This window comes from Cucumis melo, chromosome 4 (assembly GCF_025177605.1).
Source record: "Cucumis melo cultivar AY chromosome 4, USDA_Cmelo_AY_1.0, whole genome shotgun sequence".
NCBI lineage: Eukaryota > Viridiplantae > Streptophyta > Magnoliopsida > Cucurbitales > Cucurbitaceae > Cucumis > Cucumis melo.
Window position 1 is genome coordinate 33049227 of NC_066860.1, and position 16753 is coordinate 33065979.

At 35.3% G+C, this 16753-nt stretch overlaps 3 protein-coding genes across 3 annotated transcripts; 2 read left to right on the forward strand and 1 right to left on the reverse strand.

Moving 5' to 3' along the window:
* The first annotated feature begins 1020 nt into the window (after positions 1-1020).
* LOC103486523 (phosphatidylinositol 4-phosphate 5-kinase 9) lies at positions 1021-7855 on the forward strand. Its single transcript, XM_008444513.3, has 9 exons — positions 1021-1405; positions 1998-3399; positions 3834-4001; positions 4950-5115; positions 5250-5360; positions 5607-5794; positions 6039-6196; positions 6882-7047; positions 7169-7855. Exons 2-9 carry the CDS (start codon positions 2138-2140, stop codon positions 7446-7448), a joined length of 2499 nt encoding a protein of 832 aa, XP_008442735.2. The 5' UTR covers positions 1021-1405; positions 1998-2137; the 3' UTR covers positions 7449-7855.
* A 383-nt stretch (positions 7856-8238) lies between these two features.
* On the reverse strand, positions 8239-11226 carry LOC103486522 (uncharacterized). The gene is made up of 7 exons (XM_008444511.3): positions 10951-11226; positions 10688-10857; positions 10149-10225; positions 9945-10010; positions 9764-9838; positions 9592-9666; positions 8239-8826 (listed from the first exon to the last, which is right to left on the reverse strand). Exons 1-7 carry the CDS (start codon positions 11100-11102, stop codon positions 8416-8418), a joined length of 1026 nt encoding a protein of 341 aa, XP_008442733.2. The 5' UTR covers positions 11103-11226; the 3' UTR covers positions 8239-8415.
* A 1861-nt stretch (positions 11227-13087) lies between these two features.
* On the forward strand, positions 13088-15820 carry LOC103486521 (ras-related protein RABC2a). Its single transcript, XM_008444510.3, has 6 exons — positions 13088-13876; positions 14128-14196; positions 14459-14524; positions 14832-14953; positions 15208-15336; positions 15430-15820. The coding sequence occupies exons 1-6, from the start codon at positions 13738-13740 to the stop codon at positions 15535-15537; spliced, it is 633 nt and encodes a 210-aa protein (XP_008442732.1). The 5' UTR covers positions 13088-13737; the 3' UTR covers positions 15538-15820.
* The last annotated feature ends 933 nt before the right edge of the window (positions 15821-16753 follow it).

Below are 16753 nucleotides of genomic sequence, written 5' to 3' on the forward strand. Positions count from 1 at the left end.
TAGCATTCTCAAAATATTTAAGTTATCCTTTATGGGATGTCTTTCTTACGCCCTTAATTAATATTAAAATATGATCAAAACCTTAGTAATCAAAGGCTAATCATACCCACTATCATACATTGTTAGTATTATATAAAAAAAATTAAATATGTTACTGGTCCCAGTCACTTTATACACACACACACACACACATATATATATTGAATACTTTATAGATAACTTTTTAAATTTGGGAAATGAAAGAGAAAAAAGGTAAAAGAAATTGCATGTAAAGTTGAATCGAGAACTTGATCCGTCATTGAAACATTTTTTTTTTCTTTTTGCCATTTAGGCTCATTGGATTGTGTAAGTTCAATCATTGTCCAAGTTTTATGTACTCCAAAAGCCTTTTTAAAAAGAAAAAAAAAAGAATTAATATTTAATACAAAAAAACTTTATAGTAAAAACGAAAAAAATAAATAAAAGAAGTTACTATGAAATTTAATTGAGTGATTAGTATATTTATAAAAATAGAATCGATAAAATATAGAACCGTACAGCATGGAGATGCATTTGGATGGGACAAAAAAAGGGCACGAGGAGAGGTTTTTGAATACTTATCAACTTGTTTATTTTGATAATAAATTAATTGTTTTTGTTAAAGTTGAAAACAATATTTATTACTAAAATAAAGAAACAGACAGAATGGATATTGGGAGACAGCATCTACCTAAGTTAAATAAAGTGGGAAAGGTTCAAAAAAAACACAAAACAAACGTAAAATTACATTTCCGTGCGATTTTTAACTTTTCTATTTAATTCCTATTTTCTTCTTTTTCTTTTGAATTATAGATAGATAATCAGAATTTAATACTAAACATATTTTAATTTATTGTAACGGTGAAAAATAGGTTAAAATCGAGAAGATATTAATTAAATTTCAGAAAGAACTAATAAATTAATTTGGTATTCCATGAGATCAGTGACGGATGTAATTTAAATCTAACACTCACATTCATATGTATATAAGATTATAAGAAGAGTAAAAAAAGGAAAGGAAAGGAAAGGAAAAGAGAGGGCAAAGATGTCTTTGAAAGGTTTAGGGGAGAGAGGTGAAGGAAAAGAGGAGGAATTTGGGTTTGAATAAGTTGGTTTGAGTGGGAGCAATATCTGGGTAAAGAAGAATAAGAATATAGAATCGAGTGGCGGGTTTGATCCAAAAGTAATATAAGGTAGCGGGATTTTGATCCACAATCCTCACTATCCCCTACTGAAAAAGATCGATCCGAAAGCGATTCTCACAGCACTCCTCAATCTTGTTTTTCCACTTTAATCTCCTCCACCTACTCCGTTTCTGCTCCACCAATTTCCTCTCCTCTTCTCAGATCCTCCTCTCTCCCCCTTTCTTTGATTCTCTTCTCCGGAGGTACAACCTCTCTTTCATTTCTGCTTCCTTTCATTCTCAGTATCAGTTTTAGCTTCTTCTTTTCTTTTGGAAATTCTTACTTCACATGTTTTAGTTTCTTTTCAAGTATTTTCCCGTTTTTCTGCTTTTTTCCATACACGATGTTTGTAAACTCACTCAGGAAAGTCAACTACGTAATGGTGAACGTTGGAGTTTATTGATTTCTTTGCGGTGTTTGTTTTCTAAGAATTAATCGTCTAATTTAGACAGTTGCGCTGTACCCTATTAGTTTCGAATACAGACTCAGGAAACGGATTGTAGCCTTATGGCACATTCTACCAAACGGACAATCTGTAAGGTGTTATTGGTTTCCGTTTGAACTAGGTTGATTGTGTGGTGTTTTTAAATTGAACTATTAGCTTTGAAGATGGTGGCAGATCCAGATTTTTTAGTAGGTTATAAAGAGCTCTACACTGCTTGTTTTTGTTCCCTTGTTGCTTTCAAATCAGTTATAAATACTAGTGAATATAAATTGCTTTTTTGTGCTCTGTTTCTGTTGATAGATTTTGTAATCTAATCATGCTCACAAGTCTCTTATTTCTGCTGTTAATAGATCAAAGAACGAAAGTTGGAGCGAGGAATTTTCTTTCTGCGATAAACATTCTTTGTACAATATCCTGTCTGTCTTATAGTGGATGGTGTGGATTGGAAATTAATATATTAATAAGAAATTGACTTCTTTGGGCATTATGCATGTCTGGCCCTGAGGCCATCGTTGAAAACGTGGACGGGGCACTTTCTTCTGCCGAGAGAACCAAATCGCTTGATGCTATTTCTATCAAAGATTTTACATCTGCGATAACAAATGGCGAAACTGTTCATTCCTCTGAGTCCGCCCGCTTCAGAGTTGGGGAGCTATTGCTTGTCAATGGTGAATTGTATTCTGGGTCTCTTCTTGGTAACATCCCCGAGGGCACGGGGAAATATGTCTGGTCAGATGGATGCATATATGAGGGTGAGTGGAGAAGGGGGATGAGGCATGGGAATGGAAAAATTCGTTTTCCTTCTGGTGCAGTTTACGAGGGTGAATTTTCAGGTGGTTATATGCATGGTACAGGAACATACATCGGTCCTGATAATTTGACTTACAAGGGACGATGGAAATTAAATTTGAAACATGGTTTAGGTTATCAAGTCTATCCAAATGGAGATGTTTTTGAAGGATCTTGGATGCAGGGAACGCCTGAAGGCCCCGGTAAGTATACATGGGCTAATGGAAATGTTTATTTGGGGAATATGAAAGCAGGGGGTATGTCAGGGAAAGGGACCCTTACTTGGATAAATGGTGATTCATTTGAAGGAAACTGGCTGGGTGGCATGATGCATGGGTTCGGGGTATACATGTGGAGTGATGGAGGCTGCTATGTGGGGACGTGGACTAGGGGCTTGAAGGATGGAAAAGGATCGTTCTATCCAAAAGGAAGCCGCCTTCCAGCGGGTCAAGAAATTTACCTGAAGGCATTGCGGAAAAGAGGGTTGTTACCTGATTTGAAAAACAAAAATCATGCACATATTCATCATGCCACTTCAGGGGATATGGGAAATTTCAAGGTTGGTGAGAACCAGCAATCGTCTCGTGTTTCATCTGATAAGATCTCAAAGGGAAATCTGTTAAATCTGGAACAGTATCGCACTAAAAATGTTTCCCTTGAAAGGCGCTGGAGTCTTGAGGTTTCAATTGAAAAAGTACTTGGGCATGACCCTTCATCAGGGTTATCAGAATATGAATTTGGCGGAAATGAAATAGATACAAAAATCCCAATTTTGGAACGGGAGTACATGCAAGGTGTACTTATTAGTGAACTTGTTCTAGACAATAGTTTTACCTCCCCATCATCAAGAAGAGCAAAACGAAAACAGAGAAAGCTGGTCAAAGAGGTTAAGAAACCAGGTGAGATGATCATAAAAGGTCATAGGAGTTACGATTTGATGCTCAGTTTACAACTTGGAATCAGGTATGCTCATTTAGCTACATTTAAACAAAACTCCCGAGTTGTGTTTTCTTTTTAGAATATTATACACATATTTATTCATCCACTGTTTGCTGCTTGTGCCTAGTCTTTGATAATTATATTGATTAATCTTCCGTTGGCATGGAAGCCGCAAATTCACGAGTATGATTTAAACACATGTCTTAGAAATAACATTACCAGGGAAAATAGATGATTGAAGAAAACGACTTAATGAGAACGGGCTTAAATGATAAACCAGTTATTCAGAGGACAGAGGGATGATGCTTTCTTGTGTACCTTCTGTTCTTGAACTCACAATCCTGATTTACTTGCCAGTTATTACTAGTTATATGTGACCGTAAAGATGAATATATGTGATTTTATACCGTCAACAACTTTGAAAAGTTAATGTTGAACATACATTAGAATGTGGTCAGATACACTGTGGGAAAAATTACACCAATACAAAGACGGGAAGTCAGGAGTTCAGACTTTGGTCCTCGAGCAAGCTTTTGGATGAACTTTCCTAAAGAAGGTTCCCAGTTGACTCCACCTCATCAATCAGAAGATTTTAAGTGGAAAGATTACTGTCCAATGGTCTTCAGGTTAGATGCTAGATTACATCATTGCAGTTTGTTATGTACACAGATCATTCATCCATTGATTCATTTATACATGGAGCCATAGGTGCAAGAGCATTTGTAGATACATTCAAATGTTGATTCATTCATATACTAGGATGCAATATAGTTGTGTATATATATATTATTTCAGGAGTTTATGTTCACTTTTGAGGACTGTAGTCATTTATACGGACATGCTTACCCTTTTAAATGATCGCTCTGATTTAGGTGTGGGTGCTTGTTTACCAATTTTCATAATGAAATATCCTATATTTGATAGAGAAATTTGGTCAGAAATGGAGATGCTAATATGACAGCCAAATAAATTATGATTGGATGCCCTCAGTAGGTCCAATTTTTGTCTCGTTGTAGCCAATGTTCAGCTTTATAAGTACTAGTTGAGAGTATTTCATAATTGTTTTCTTTTGGTAAGAAGAAATCATTTAACGGGTAAAATCTCATATGGCATGGAAGGAAGTAAAATCTCAAAGGGTAAGAAGAAATCATTTAACGGTTCTTTTGTGTCACTATCATTTTTTTCTGTCTCCATTTAAAAAAAAATCACTATCATTTTTGGCTCTCAGTCATAATTGGACGTTTGAGATTTTGCATCACGATGCTTTTTATTTTTGTCTTTCTGTCAAGCGTCAACGTTGTTTGTTAGATATCTTTTAGTCTAGTTCTGGAATATTTGTTTTTTCCAACCCAAGTTTCTTTGTTATGTGGAAAATCGAAATTTTTGTTTAATTTCAGGATTCGAGTATGTACTTGATTAATCCCATAATTTTGTTATGCATTTTGACTTTCATTTTCTAAGGTTGCAAGAAAGATGAACTGTAGTTCTCAAAGAAGAAAAAGAGTGCACAATAATGATGGAATTTATGCTTTATCTGCATCCTCTTAATTCTAGTTTATAAAAATTCGTTATAGGAACCTGAGGGAGATGTTTAAGATTGATGCTGCTGACTACATGATGTCCATTTGTGGAAATGATGCTCTTAGAGAGCTATCTTCACCTGGGAAGAGTGGTAGTGTCTTCTTCCTGTCCCAAGATGATCGTTTCATGATTAAAACACTCCGAAAATCTGAAGTTAAGGTGTGTTCATCTCTACTTGCAACGAGCACACTAGTTGTTGCACGCCCCTACATGCAATGATTAAATTTTCATAGAAATTGCCATCTGTTTTTATTCCTTTATAGCAAATAATACCGACTAATGTTGTGCTGTAGGTTCTTTTGCGGATGCTTCCAGATTATCATCATCATGTGAGGACATATGAGAATACACTGATTACAAAATTTTTTGGTCTTCATAGAATCAAGCCATCCAGCGGTCAGAAGGTATTGAACTCCAAAACTTGGAGCTTTTGTCTTAGCCTGTGGCATTCTCCAGTTCTTCCACATGTGATGTGTTCTAGATGTGCAGGCTCTAGCATATTGTTAGAAATTACAATGTTGTTGTATCATGCTATTTCTGACGTTGTGATAGCATGATTTTTACTGTTGACAATATTGCTTTGTAATTCAAGTCATTAAGTAATAAACAAACAACCACTGTTTATCAGCTAATTTCTTGCTTTTGTGCAGTTTCGCTTTGTAGTAATGGGAAATATGTTCTGTACGGAGTTGAGAATTCATAGGAGATTTGATTTGAAGGGTTCGTCTCTTGGACGTTCAGCGGATAAGGTTGAAATAGATGAAAACACCATACTCAAGGATTTGGATTTGAACTACTCGTTTTATTTGGAACCTACTTGGCGAGAGGCTTTACTAAAGTAAGTTGCTCTTAAATTATTCTCTGTTTCTTGGAAGGCTATCCTATCTCTAATTAAACCGACTAGGCCCAACATTAGTATGTCACAGAACTTGTTTTTCCTTGTAAGCATGATACCAACATAGAGTAGGACTTGATTGAATTAACTCTAGCTCACCAAACAACTATTGCTGGACAAGCATGTTTTAACACTGAAAGGTATATGCGCGTGTCTCATTCTTAAATCAATGTTCTCCTCTATATAGGCAAATTGAGATTGACAGTAAATTCCTAGAAGAGCAGAATATCATGGACTATAGCCTGTTATTGGGTGTGCATTATCGTGCCCCACAGCAGCTGCAATCCAATATGTCCTACAGTCGAAGCATGAGGGCTGATGGATTGGGAATTCTTGCGGAGGAGGGTGAGTATCATATGAGAATATTTATATCTTTTGGTAGTTCCAGTTAACATCTATGTTCTTCAAAATTATGATATAATTTATAAATAATTGACTAAATAGCATATATGGTAAAAAAAATAGCACGGGTTGGAGAAATCACGAACTTAAGGGGTCTCATAAATTAAAGTGCTGCTAGCTGTTGATATTCTGTGATTGAAAATTCTGATTTCACTTTTTCTTTTTTATTATTGTTTTTGTTTCTAAGATTTGACTTCAGAAATTCTGATTTGAGCGTTTTTATGAACCTAATTGGAAAATTATCTCAATTAGTTTTCCATATCCGACGTAACAGATTTCAAGTCTTATCTCCCCAAGTTGGCTATTGATGTACTATGAGTATGACTTGAAACATTAGTTTCATATTGACTTTCAGTTACAGCAACTTGTTGATTATCCAGCCTAAGACCCACTTCTGTTTACCCATTGGGACTGAGCTTAAGATTGGAAGAATCTACCGAGCTCAATGTTTGTGGTCATCTAAATTTCATATTTTTTGCATTAATGCTAATGTTAAGTGACAGTGGCCCAATTCAACTTCATAAATTTGTCAAGATTAGTATAGTTTTGTGTATAGCCAGTGGCCCAGTTTATTTCTTGATTTGATTTGAATTAAATGACACAATTGGCTGCTAATGTTAAATGGCAGATCCTTTCGAGGATGACATATCGACCTACCCACAGGGCCTTGTCTTAGTTCCTCGCACAGATGATAATAGTGTTGTTGTTGGCCCCCACATCAGAGGCAGCCGTTTGCGAGCATCATCTGCTACTGGGGACGAGGAGGTGGATCTTCTGTTGCCCGGTACTGCAAGGTACGACTTTTTTCTCTCCAACAAATCCTCATTGTCTACTCCATACTCTTGCAATTACTGGAATTTAGCAGTATCAGAGAATTCCTGTTGAGAGAACCCCTTTGCACTTGGTTATATGCAGACTCCAAATCCAACTAGGAGTGAACATGCCTGCAAGAGCAGAGCAAATTCCAGGGAAAGAAGAAAAGCAGATGTTCCACGAGGCTTACGATGTCGTTCTATATCTGGGTATCATCGACATTCTACAAGAGTACAATATGAGCAAGAAGATCGAACATGCATACAAATCCATTCAATTTGATTCATTGTCCATTTCTGCTGTGGATCCTACCTTCTATTCCAAACGTTTTCTTGAGTTCATTATTTCAAGAGTGTTCCCTCAAAATGCTCGGGCAAGTTGAGAAATTTGGCTCCATAATGGCATATTCTTACGAATCAGTTTCTCCTCCGGAAGTTTTCCTACTGCAAGAGATGGAATTATAAAAGGATTGAAGACCGGAGAGCCTTCGTTTTGGAATTTGTGGAGGGTGGCTGGGTGACAAATGGCGATGAGAGAGACCCAGGTTGTGCAAGTGCTTTACAATTCTCAGGCGTTTTCTTATAGATTATTTTCATACTCTTTTCCACGTCCTAACATCAACTTTTGCAGTTTTTCTCGTAGAGAGTTAATTTATACTTCCATTCATGTTGAGCTCACGACCTTTCTCTCTCCCCCTTTCTCTTCTATTGCTGAAAAGGAAATGAGGGAAATTTCCCTTCCAATAATTCTCAATAATGAATTTACTTTTCTACACTTTACAATTTACAATTTGGGTCTCTTCATTCCCTATGAAAATTCCATCTTCCTGTCCCATGAGGCTTCTGTTTCTACTTTTCCCAAAAATATTTGTGTATGTGTTGCAGAACAAGTTCCTCCATAGCGCTCTACTTCCTTGTTATCAACTTCCTGTCATTTATTTAATAGATGTTTTTGTGTTAAAAAAAGTGTTCCAAGTATTAGTGTATTGTTTGCTAGATTCTGCGGTCTTGAATTATAAAGAAAATCAACCATTCATGAGAAGGTTTCTACAATTCTCTTAAGTTCAGTTGTTTTTTGTTCTTTTCACAACAAAAAAAGGAAAAAAATTGTTTTTATATTTATAATTATATATGGTTTAAGTAGGTGAAATACAAAGCCTCTACAAGAAAACATAGGCACAATTAACAAAATACTCATTTTGCCTGAAAAGATACAACAATTTCAAAGGTTGGTATGTTATGATTCTACATGCCGAAATATGATTCATACAACGGAAAAGGAAAAGTGCATCAAAATTCACTAATGAGGCTAACAATTAAAATCCATTGCCTTAACGATGCTAAAGTGGCCTATCCCATATTGGGTGGTGGTGGTGGTGGCTGCCGGATACCCTGACCTGGGAAGCCCTGTGGAGGAGGCGGCATAGGAGGCCTATTCATCTGAGTACCAGGAGTGAAATTCGCCATTGTATTATTGCCAACTGGAGGTGGTGGAGGGATGGGCGGAGCCCCACCAGGAGGCATCGGCCTAGGAGGACCATTGGCCATTACAGAAGGTGGAGGCGGCAAGGACCCTGGCATTGGAGGAGGAGGAACTCTTGGTGGTGCTCCTTGCTGGGGTGGAGGTGGTGGCGGTGGTGGAGCTTGTGGTGGTGGCGGCAGTGGCCTTGGAGGTGCACCAGATGGCACTGTTCCATTTGTTGCAGGTACAGGTGGTGGCTTGTTCGCCTCTTGTGGCTTGGATTTGAAATACAATTGCAACTGCAAAATTACATATTCAGTATAGTCGTTGGAAAAGTCCATCATCAAAACCTAAATGACACTACTAGAGTAAACTGTAACCATTTTGGTTTTTGGAACCAAGATTAAAAGTGCTAAATCATTAACCATATCAAAGAGTAAGAGTGTCGGATTTTTAAATATGAAAGAATAAAAACCAATAATATGAAGGGCTGACAAATAAGGTGTAACCACACGACGTGAAGGTGATTTTGAAATGACAATTAACAATTTCAAAACCAATCGTAAAAATATGTTTTAAAGTGATGTTGAAATGAGAAGAATCATTTATCATGTTCTATCAAAATCACACCCGAAAAAGCCTTATTCAAAATCAATTTAATCATTTATTTAAAACTTCAAAACCGGATTAAAGGAGTGAAAATTTCAAAACCACTCCCAAGCATGCAATCAGCCAGTCAAGAATGCATACACGGATTCTTGGGGCCCAAAAGCAAAAATAAGTCAAACAAGTAGTAAGAATAAAAGGGAATCATGATGCAATCTATCCGATTAATATTTTTCTATCTAATACTCACGGGGAGGCCAAACTACAATAGATTTGTTTAATAACAAAATAGATTAAAAAAGAAACTGAATTCATTCACTGAAAAGTTAAAAATCGGCTGTAAATAATCCTAAAATTCCTAAGATATAGATGAATTGTAAGTAATGAGCTAAGAGTGTCACATGAATAAGAAAAGTATTCGTATTTTTATAAGTTAGAAGGAAGAAAAAGAGCTAAACCGTGAACATTTTAGAGTCCGGATCCCAGTGTGAAAAGAATTTTGGAGTCGATTTGTCTATCTCTGTGCTTGGAACCTAAAATCCATTCAAGTAAAGATCTGTCAGTACTCAGTAGGAACTAAAAAGCCAAACCTATGATCAACTTGTTTTACGATTATCATGTCTAGAATACCTTGAATGCAATTATCTCATATGGTTCGGCTGCAAACAGAAGATATTGGTATCGTTTGTCAAAAGGTTGCACACGCTGAACATAGTAACAATAAAAATGAAAAATTAGCTCTAAGAGAAATAGAAATGATAAAAGGCAATATCAAGTTTTCAGAAGCATGTAATAGTGAAACTTAGTTAACCTGCTCGTAAGAGGACATAAACCGATGCCTAGGCTTTGCTAGGTCTTCAATTTCAGGATATTCAATCTGCATGGAATAACAACAATGTATGAGTAAAGAAAGGAGGAGAGGCAAATCAGACACAACACAATTGAGTAGTAATTCAATAAAAATCATCTTCAACAGATGCTAAAGAAGCCTGTTGTACGAACTATAAAGCCATACCTGAAAAAGGAGAGATCGCTGCTTTGTTTCAGAATCAAATTGCTTTGTTACTCGATAACCGGGCCTTCCAATTTTAACTGAAAGTATGCCAGGGAAGGAGTTAATTAGCACTACTCCACTTTTAAGTACAAACACAAACGATAAGGAACACATCCAGCAAATTACAACCAACACTTCAAATTTCAAAGCTACCCCACAACACTGGCCATTTCCAACTGCTAATTCTTACTCGACGTGAAGTAAATTGGATACATATCAATGTTACTTGACTTAAAAGCAGAAATCTTAAACTCGCTGTTCCTATTACGTCATTATGATAAAATGGTCAAACTAAGAGTATTATTAATCCCATTGCAAAGGGTTGAATTATACCAAAATCATTTCATATCAATCCTCACTATCGAGAAGCAACTTAAAATTAACTTGGCAGCGACCCTTCCGAAGGATTACAAAGAAGCAACAATAAACTTATTGTTCACCTCAATCACAATTAATGCTGAAGCTATAAATACATAAAGGAGAAGGGCACAAAAGCATGCCTGTTTTGCGAACAGAGACCTTCCTCTTGTGGGGTTGAGGTTGAGCAGGAGCCTCCTTTGCTTCACGGGCAGCTCTCTTGGCCAAATTAGTCTGATGCCGCTTCCCCTGCGTATGCGCCAAATAATTTCCCTCATTGTTGTGCAGAGTCAAGCAAAGCTTACACTCATAGCTACAAAAACACCCCAAATACCAATGAAATTCAACTAAAGAATTACCAAAAAAAAAACGGGTAGGACTAGAATGAGAAAGAAAAAGGATGGACCTTCCAAGATGATTGCGCATAAAATAAGGATCCTTGGCGAGATCGATGGTCTCGAGAGCAAGCCGTCGAAGACGCTCTCTACGGTCAATAGCTTCATTTTGTGCAGAGGCCGCTCCTCCACTTCCCGGCTTCGACCCCCACTCTCTATCCATCACCGTCGAACTTCGGCGTCACTTCTACACCGGAACCTGATCTCCGATTGAGAAATCTTCTTCGTCCTTCCGGCGACCTAAAAACCCCTTTCTCTGTTTGTCGAAGCGAATCGCCGAAGTGAGAAATCCGTACGGTCTACAATTTGAGCAACAAGTCTGGGCCAAGGCCCATTTGTTATTTACAAATTATTGGCCCAATTTAGGCGGCCCAGTTCAGATCCTCAGGTGGGATTTGATTGAGGTAAAAATGAAGGGCCACGTGGCCTTTTTATATGAAAAATAAAAAAGCGCAGAAATTGTGTCACCGTCGAATAACTCTAACTTAGACTAATAATTTTGATGTCATGTGGACTTTGTCTTCTCCTTCACGTTTTTAGATTTAAATTAAAAACAACATCTAATCATCATATATCTAATTATTTCTCATCTAATTCACTTCATTCTATTTTGAATTTTCCACCCTCTCAAACCCAATTCTTTTTTTCTTTTTATCTATTTCAATATTTGCCCACAACCCTAATTTCATTCAAATGTATTCCATTTCAAAATGAAAAAAAAATAATAATAAGTTTACAAGTCGAACTAACCGAAGTGTTCATTGTTGGTAATTTTAAAAGTGATCATAGATTAGTGGACAATGAACCTAAACTTTTTATGTTTTTCTATTTTTGTAATGATCACCGCAAAATTCAACTTAACTTCTAATTTGTTTTGTCAAATGAACAATAGATCGAAAATATCTTAGGCTCAAAATTGAAAATTTAATGGTTTTCTTAAACATAAAATCAAAGATTTTGAAATTTATTAAAATTTGTATGAAAATTTATCGTTTTAAGAAAAAGTGGTCTAATAAATTATCCAATATTGTTTACGGTTTAAGAATTTATCTAAAAACTCAGAAACATAACTATGACTAAGTCTCGTCAATAAATAAATATGGCGATTAGACATAATATATCACATCAAGCTAGAAGACTCTAAAGACTCACTTAAACTAAACAACATACCAAGTAATTAACTGATCGATGTTGATTAAATATTAAACTAAGATATATATTTTATTTTTCTAGAAAACAAGTAGGTTTACACCTTCTTTTAATTTAATAACCAGCATTTTATTTTTTTAAAAAAATATTTGAAAAGATGTGAATAAGATTGTAGAATGGGGTAATCACCTGGGGGGTTTAGTGTGTGTGAATAATGTAATATTAAATGATGCAAAAGGTTAAGATCAAATCCATCATTATCCATCTTAATGATGATTGATTCCCACTAGACCTCAATAAATTAATAGATGAGGGAGTTGGCCTTGCTTTGCCTTTTGGTGTCTAAAATGGTCCACTCTGACCCATAAACACACACACACTCACTAACTTTTTCTTTGTTAAACATTGAAACACATAATAATGTAAATCTCACTCATCATTTTTATTTTTCAGCTCTTTGTTTTGAGACATTGACAATACATTCATAATGTTATTCACTTTTCAGTGGTTCTTTGTTGCTATTAGAAACCCCCCTCTTTCATTTCTTTTGGAATTTCAATTTAATTTTAATCAATGTGATTTTAAATTTTAATTTATGTTCGAGATAAGAAAAAGAAAAGATAAAGAAGATTAATCATTTATAAAGTCAAAGAAAGGAGGTTTACCGGTTTAGAAATGAGATTTACCCGAATTTAGTTGATGAGTTTGGATGATGATACCTATTTAAATCCTAAACTTTCATAGGTTGGTTCCATTCATCGTAAAGTTAATTTACAATTTTATGTAGTAACTAGTCGATCTACGAGGTCATAATTAGATATATATTTTTGTTAATACGAAATGAGAGAAATGAAATAAATGAATTGTTGGACAAAATAAAAAGATATATAAGAGAGATTATTATTCTTCACAAAGACCATATATCAAATCATGTCTGTAGATTCCGGATGCTTATTTATCCAACTTTTATTCTCTCATTTTCTTAACTTAGTTCAAGCTTTTGTTTTTACTTTCATTTTTGTTTTTTAATTTTTGGAGTAGAGATGAATAGAAGTGGGAAAAAAAAAAATACTACAAACATAGTTTAACCAAAAAGAATTTTCTAAACCAACTTCTATTCGAGAAAAAGAAAAGTTTGAATAGCCGAGTTAAACAATTATTGCATATGAACTGTTACTCCAAAAACAGAAAAATGTTAGCTTTATTTCAAAATTTGAAAACTTTTTGCAAGGAATAATCTAATCACAAAAACCCCATTTTTAATTTACTAAAAAACATAAGAAAGATTTCAACTTTATTCCAAGAAAAATCTTAGTTTACAAGAAACTCCTTTGCTGAAACAGCAACCCAAGGCAGTAGAGTTAGGACAAAACCATGGACTTCACCAAAAAAAGGTATAACATAATATTTGATAACAAAAACATAACATCTAAGAAAAGAGAAATAAAAGAGAGAGGGCAAAGAACAAATACGTTGTTGTCTCAGTTGGTGCTCACTTAGCCGTTTTCTTGGAAGTTATTCTTCTCTTTTTCTTTCACCAATAAAAATGGGCGTATAGAATTTTGTGTATTACTTTCTTCAAAATCCTACTTGTCCCCTTTGCCGTTCTCTGTTCTTCTGTTTGATTCTTGAGGAAGATCATCATCAAAATGGGATCTTCTTCTGGACAGAGTAGCAATTACGATCTGTCGTTTAAGGTTTTGTTGATCGGCGATTCAGGTGTCGGCAAAAGTAGTCTTCTTCTCAGCTTCATCTCTACTAATGCTGATAATCTTGCCCCTACGATTGGTAAGTTTTTGCTTTCCCCTCACCAACCAAACCCCACTTTTCCTTTTGCTTAAAGGAAGTGTTTTTCTGTTCATAATCTGTTTGAGGGAAGTGCTTTTCTGCTTATAATCCTTATGGTTGTGGAGAAAATGAAGGAAAATGATGAACAGGAGATGCCCTTCTCGTCTTTTTCTTCTTTGTTGTGTTTTGGTTTCTATGGTTGGATCTGTTTTGTTTTTGGGCTTTTCTTTAAGTAGTTTGTTTCTCTTTAGGTGTGGATTTTAAGATCAAGCTACTTAAGGTTGGTGGGAAAAGATTGAAGCTCACAATCTGGGATACTGGTAATGAATAAGCTCTAAAGGGTTCTTTTATCTGCTTTTTTTTGTTGTTCAAATTCTGGAGATTTTTACTTCATTTAACTAATTTTTTAGTTTTGGCTCAAACTGTTTCTGTTTTGTTCCCTTCCTAAAAGATGTGTGAAGAAGAAAGTTTGTACAAATTCATTGGAATCTCAATTTGTTTCACTCCTTCCAATATCGATTACTTCGCTTTTCACTTCATATGAACTGTTTTTGAACTTGTTTAAGCCTTGGTTTCTTGCAGCTGGACAAGAGAGATTCAGAACATTAACAAGCTCTTATTATAGAGGTGCCCAAGGGATCATTCTTGGTATGCTTCAAACTTTGAGCTCATCCTTCAAAACTTGCTGAAGAATGTTTCACTGGCATTTTCTTGTCTTCTCAGCTAATATTTTTTTTCTGGGTTTGTGGTGCTCATTTATCTTGAAATGCTCTACTTTTATCTCGAACTGAAATGGTGGACAATTGGTGTGGGTGGGGGGAATATTAGTTTGATTCAAATTAGAATTTGGTTACAACCTAAAACAGCAGTCGCAATTGAAAGTTCATCCACATTTTGTTTGTTTCATTTGTCAATCAGTACATTCAATAGAATTGTGTTCATTATCTTGTTGTAGTTTATGATGTCACGCGGAGAGAAACATTCACAAACTTATCCGATGTATGGGCTAAAGAAGTGGAACTCTACTCGACGAATAAGGACTGTGTCAAGATGCTTATTGGCAATAAAGTTGACAGAGTAAGTTTCCATCCTTCTCTGGTGTTCTCAACAGCAGTACTCAAGATGTCTAAATTGAATGTTTGCATCTTCACTTTCAAATGATTTGTTGACTAACGCATGGAGGAGCGATAATCATTTAGGGAATGTTTCTAAGGTCTATATTATACAGCTAGAAATTTTGTTCTACCATACCATTCACTTCTCAGAATCTTTCACATACTTCTGAGTTGTCTTGGAAAAATGATAGAACTTAATGTGTGTTTAACAAATAGGAATCTGAAAGGGCTGTGAGCAGAGAGGAGGGAATTGCTCTAGCAAAGGTGCTTGGATCCTGTTTTCTTGAATGCAGTGCTAAAACTAGAGAGAATGTGGAGAAATGCTTTGAAGAGTTGGCATTGAAGGTAGATTTCTTTCAAACCAATTTCAAGTATTAGCATCGAGAAACCAATCAACTTATTCGTTGAATAATCCATTTTTTTTTTTGTTCTCCACAGATAATGGAGGCTCCTAGTCTGATTGAAGAGGGTTCCACTGTTGTAAAAAGAAACATTCTGAAGCAGCAAGAGTTCCAGCCTGCATCAACTACAAGTTGCTGCCTTTGAAAACTCCAGTACTCCATCGATACAATACCAGGATTCCCCTTATCGAAAGTTCCTGTACATGTCTCCTACTGCTCCTTGTCATTGAGTTGTTTGTTTGCTTAAATGACTGTAATTGGGAGTTGAAAAAGAAAATCAAATACATCCTTCCATCCACTTGTGTAATTTTTTATTTCTTCCAGTTTTTTTTCCCCTTATCTTTTGGTTTGTTTGGCATTGTATTGTATCTATCTATACTAACAAATTCGGCTTGTATCATATGCTCAAACACAGTACTCACTCGATATATCGCAATTTTTCACCCATAAAAGCATCAAAGACTTGCATGGATTTCGAAATGGGAAGTTGTAATTCTGGAACAACAGTTAAAAATTTGTATAAAATGAAAGGTCAAGTGTGGGAAAAAGAGGATTAAAACCTAAAAGAAGAAGCGATTTGGAACCAAGTTTTGTTTTTTGTCTTTCACAACTTATCTTTTTAAAATTTGTAAAGAAAGGCTTGATTTCGTTCACAATAATTTTTTGTCTTTTTGCATTTTGTTCAATGGATTCCCAGCATAAGCAGTGGTAGGGAAAGTGATTGTAAGTAATGCTGAAAAATATATAAAAAGAAAATAGAAAAATAAATAGAATGGGAGGAGGGGTGAAATTACCAAAATACAGAAGCAACCAAATTGCTTGGCCCCTTCATGTTGGAAAGGGAATGAGAGGAAACTCCTCCCCCAACCACAACTTTGCTTCATAAAGAAGGGTTAATGGCTACCCATCCATTACCCTTCTTATCAGTTTCACTACCAACCAGCAATCATATTATGGGATAATTTTGAATCTCTTGTTGATTTTAATCATTTATGTTTCTCATTTAATTTCAGACATATTATAAAAGGACATGTTCTTAGTAACATTCACCATCATGCTTGCTAGTTTAACAACCTTTTTCCTTCTTACTCATTTCCTCTAATTTTAACAAAAACAGATATGCACCAAAAAAGAAAAAGAAAATAAGAAAAGTAGACCATCTTTTTCATTAATATTTTATTTTTAATCTTAGGCACTTTGGGTTTAGAGCATACAAAATCTTTAATTTTATTGGTTCTAGAGTAGTAATGTAAAAAAAAAAAAAAAAAAAAAAAAAGTTAAAAATGTAAAAAAAGAAAAGAATTTATAATTTCGTTATGGTTATCATGAGATTTCAAGGATACAATCATTTTGTATTTTTG

Excerpts from the sequence above, each read along its gene's own strand:
- LOC103486523 (XM_008444513.3), top strand. The coding sequence starts at position 2,138 with ATGTCTGGCCCTGAGGCCATCGTTGAAAACGTGGACGGGGCACTTTCT. Across the intron at positions 5,795-6,038 it reads TGGCGAGAGGCTTTACTAAA|GCAAATTGAGATTGACAGTA; the intron begins GTAAGTTGCTCT and ends TCCTCTATATAG. Across the intron at positions 6,197-6,881 it reads GGGAATTCTTGCGGAGGAGG|ATCCTTTCGAGGATGACATA; the intron begins GTGAGTATCATA and ends GTTAAATGGCAG.
- LOC103486522 (XM_008444511.3), bottom strand. The coding sequence starts at position 11,102 with ATGGATAGAGAGTGGGGGTCGAAGCCGGGAAGTGGAGGAGCGGCCTCT. Across the intron at positions 10,011-10,148 it reads AGCGATCTCTCCTTTTTCAG|ATTGAATATCCTGAAATTGA; the intron begins GTATGGCTTTAT and ends TATTCCATGCAG. Across the intron at positions 9,839-9,944 it reads TTATGTCCTCTTACGAGCAG|CGTGTGCAACCTTTTGACAA; the intron begins GTTAACTAAGTT and ends TACTATGTTCAG.
- LOC103486521 (XM_008444510.3), top strand. The coding sequence starts at position 13,738 with ATGGGATCTTCTTCTGGACAGAGTAGCAATTACGATCTGTCGTTTAAG. Across the intron at positions 14,197-14,458 it reads GCTCACAATCTGGGATACTG|CTGGACAAGAGAGATTCAGA; the intron begins GTAATGAATAAG and ends GGTTTCTTGCAG. Across the intron at positions 14,525-14,831 it reads TGCCCAAGGGATCATTCTTG|TTTATGATGTCACGCGGAGA; the intron begins GTATGCTTCAAA and ends ATCTTGTTGTAG.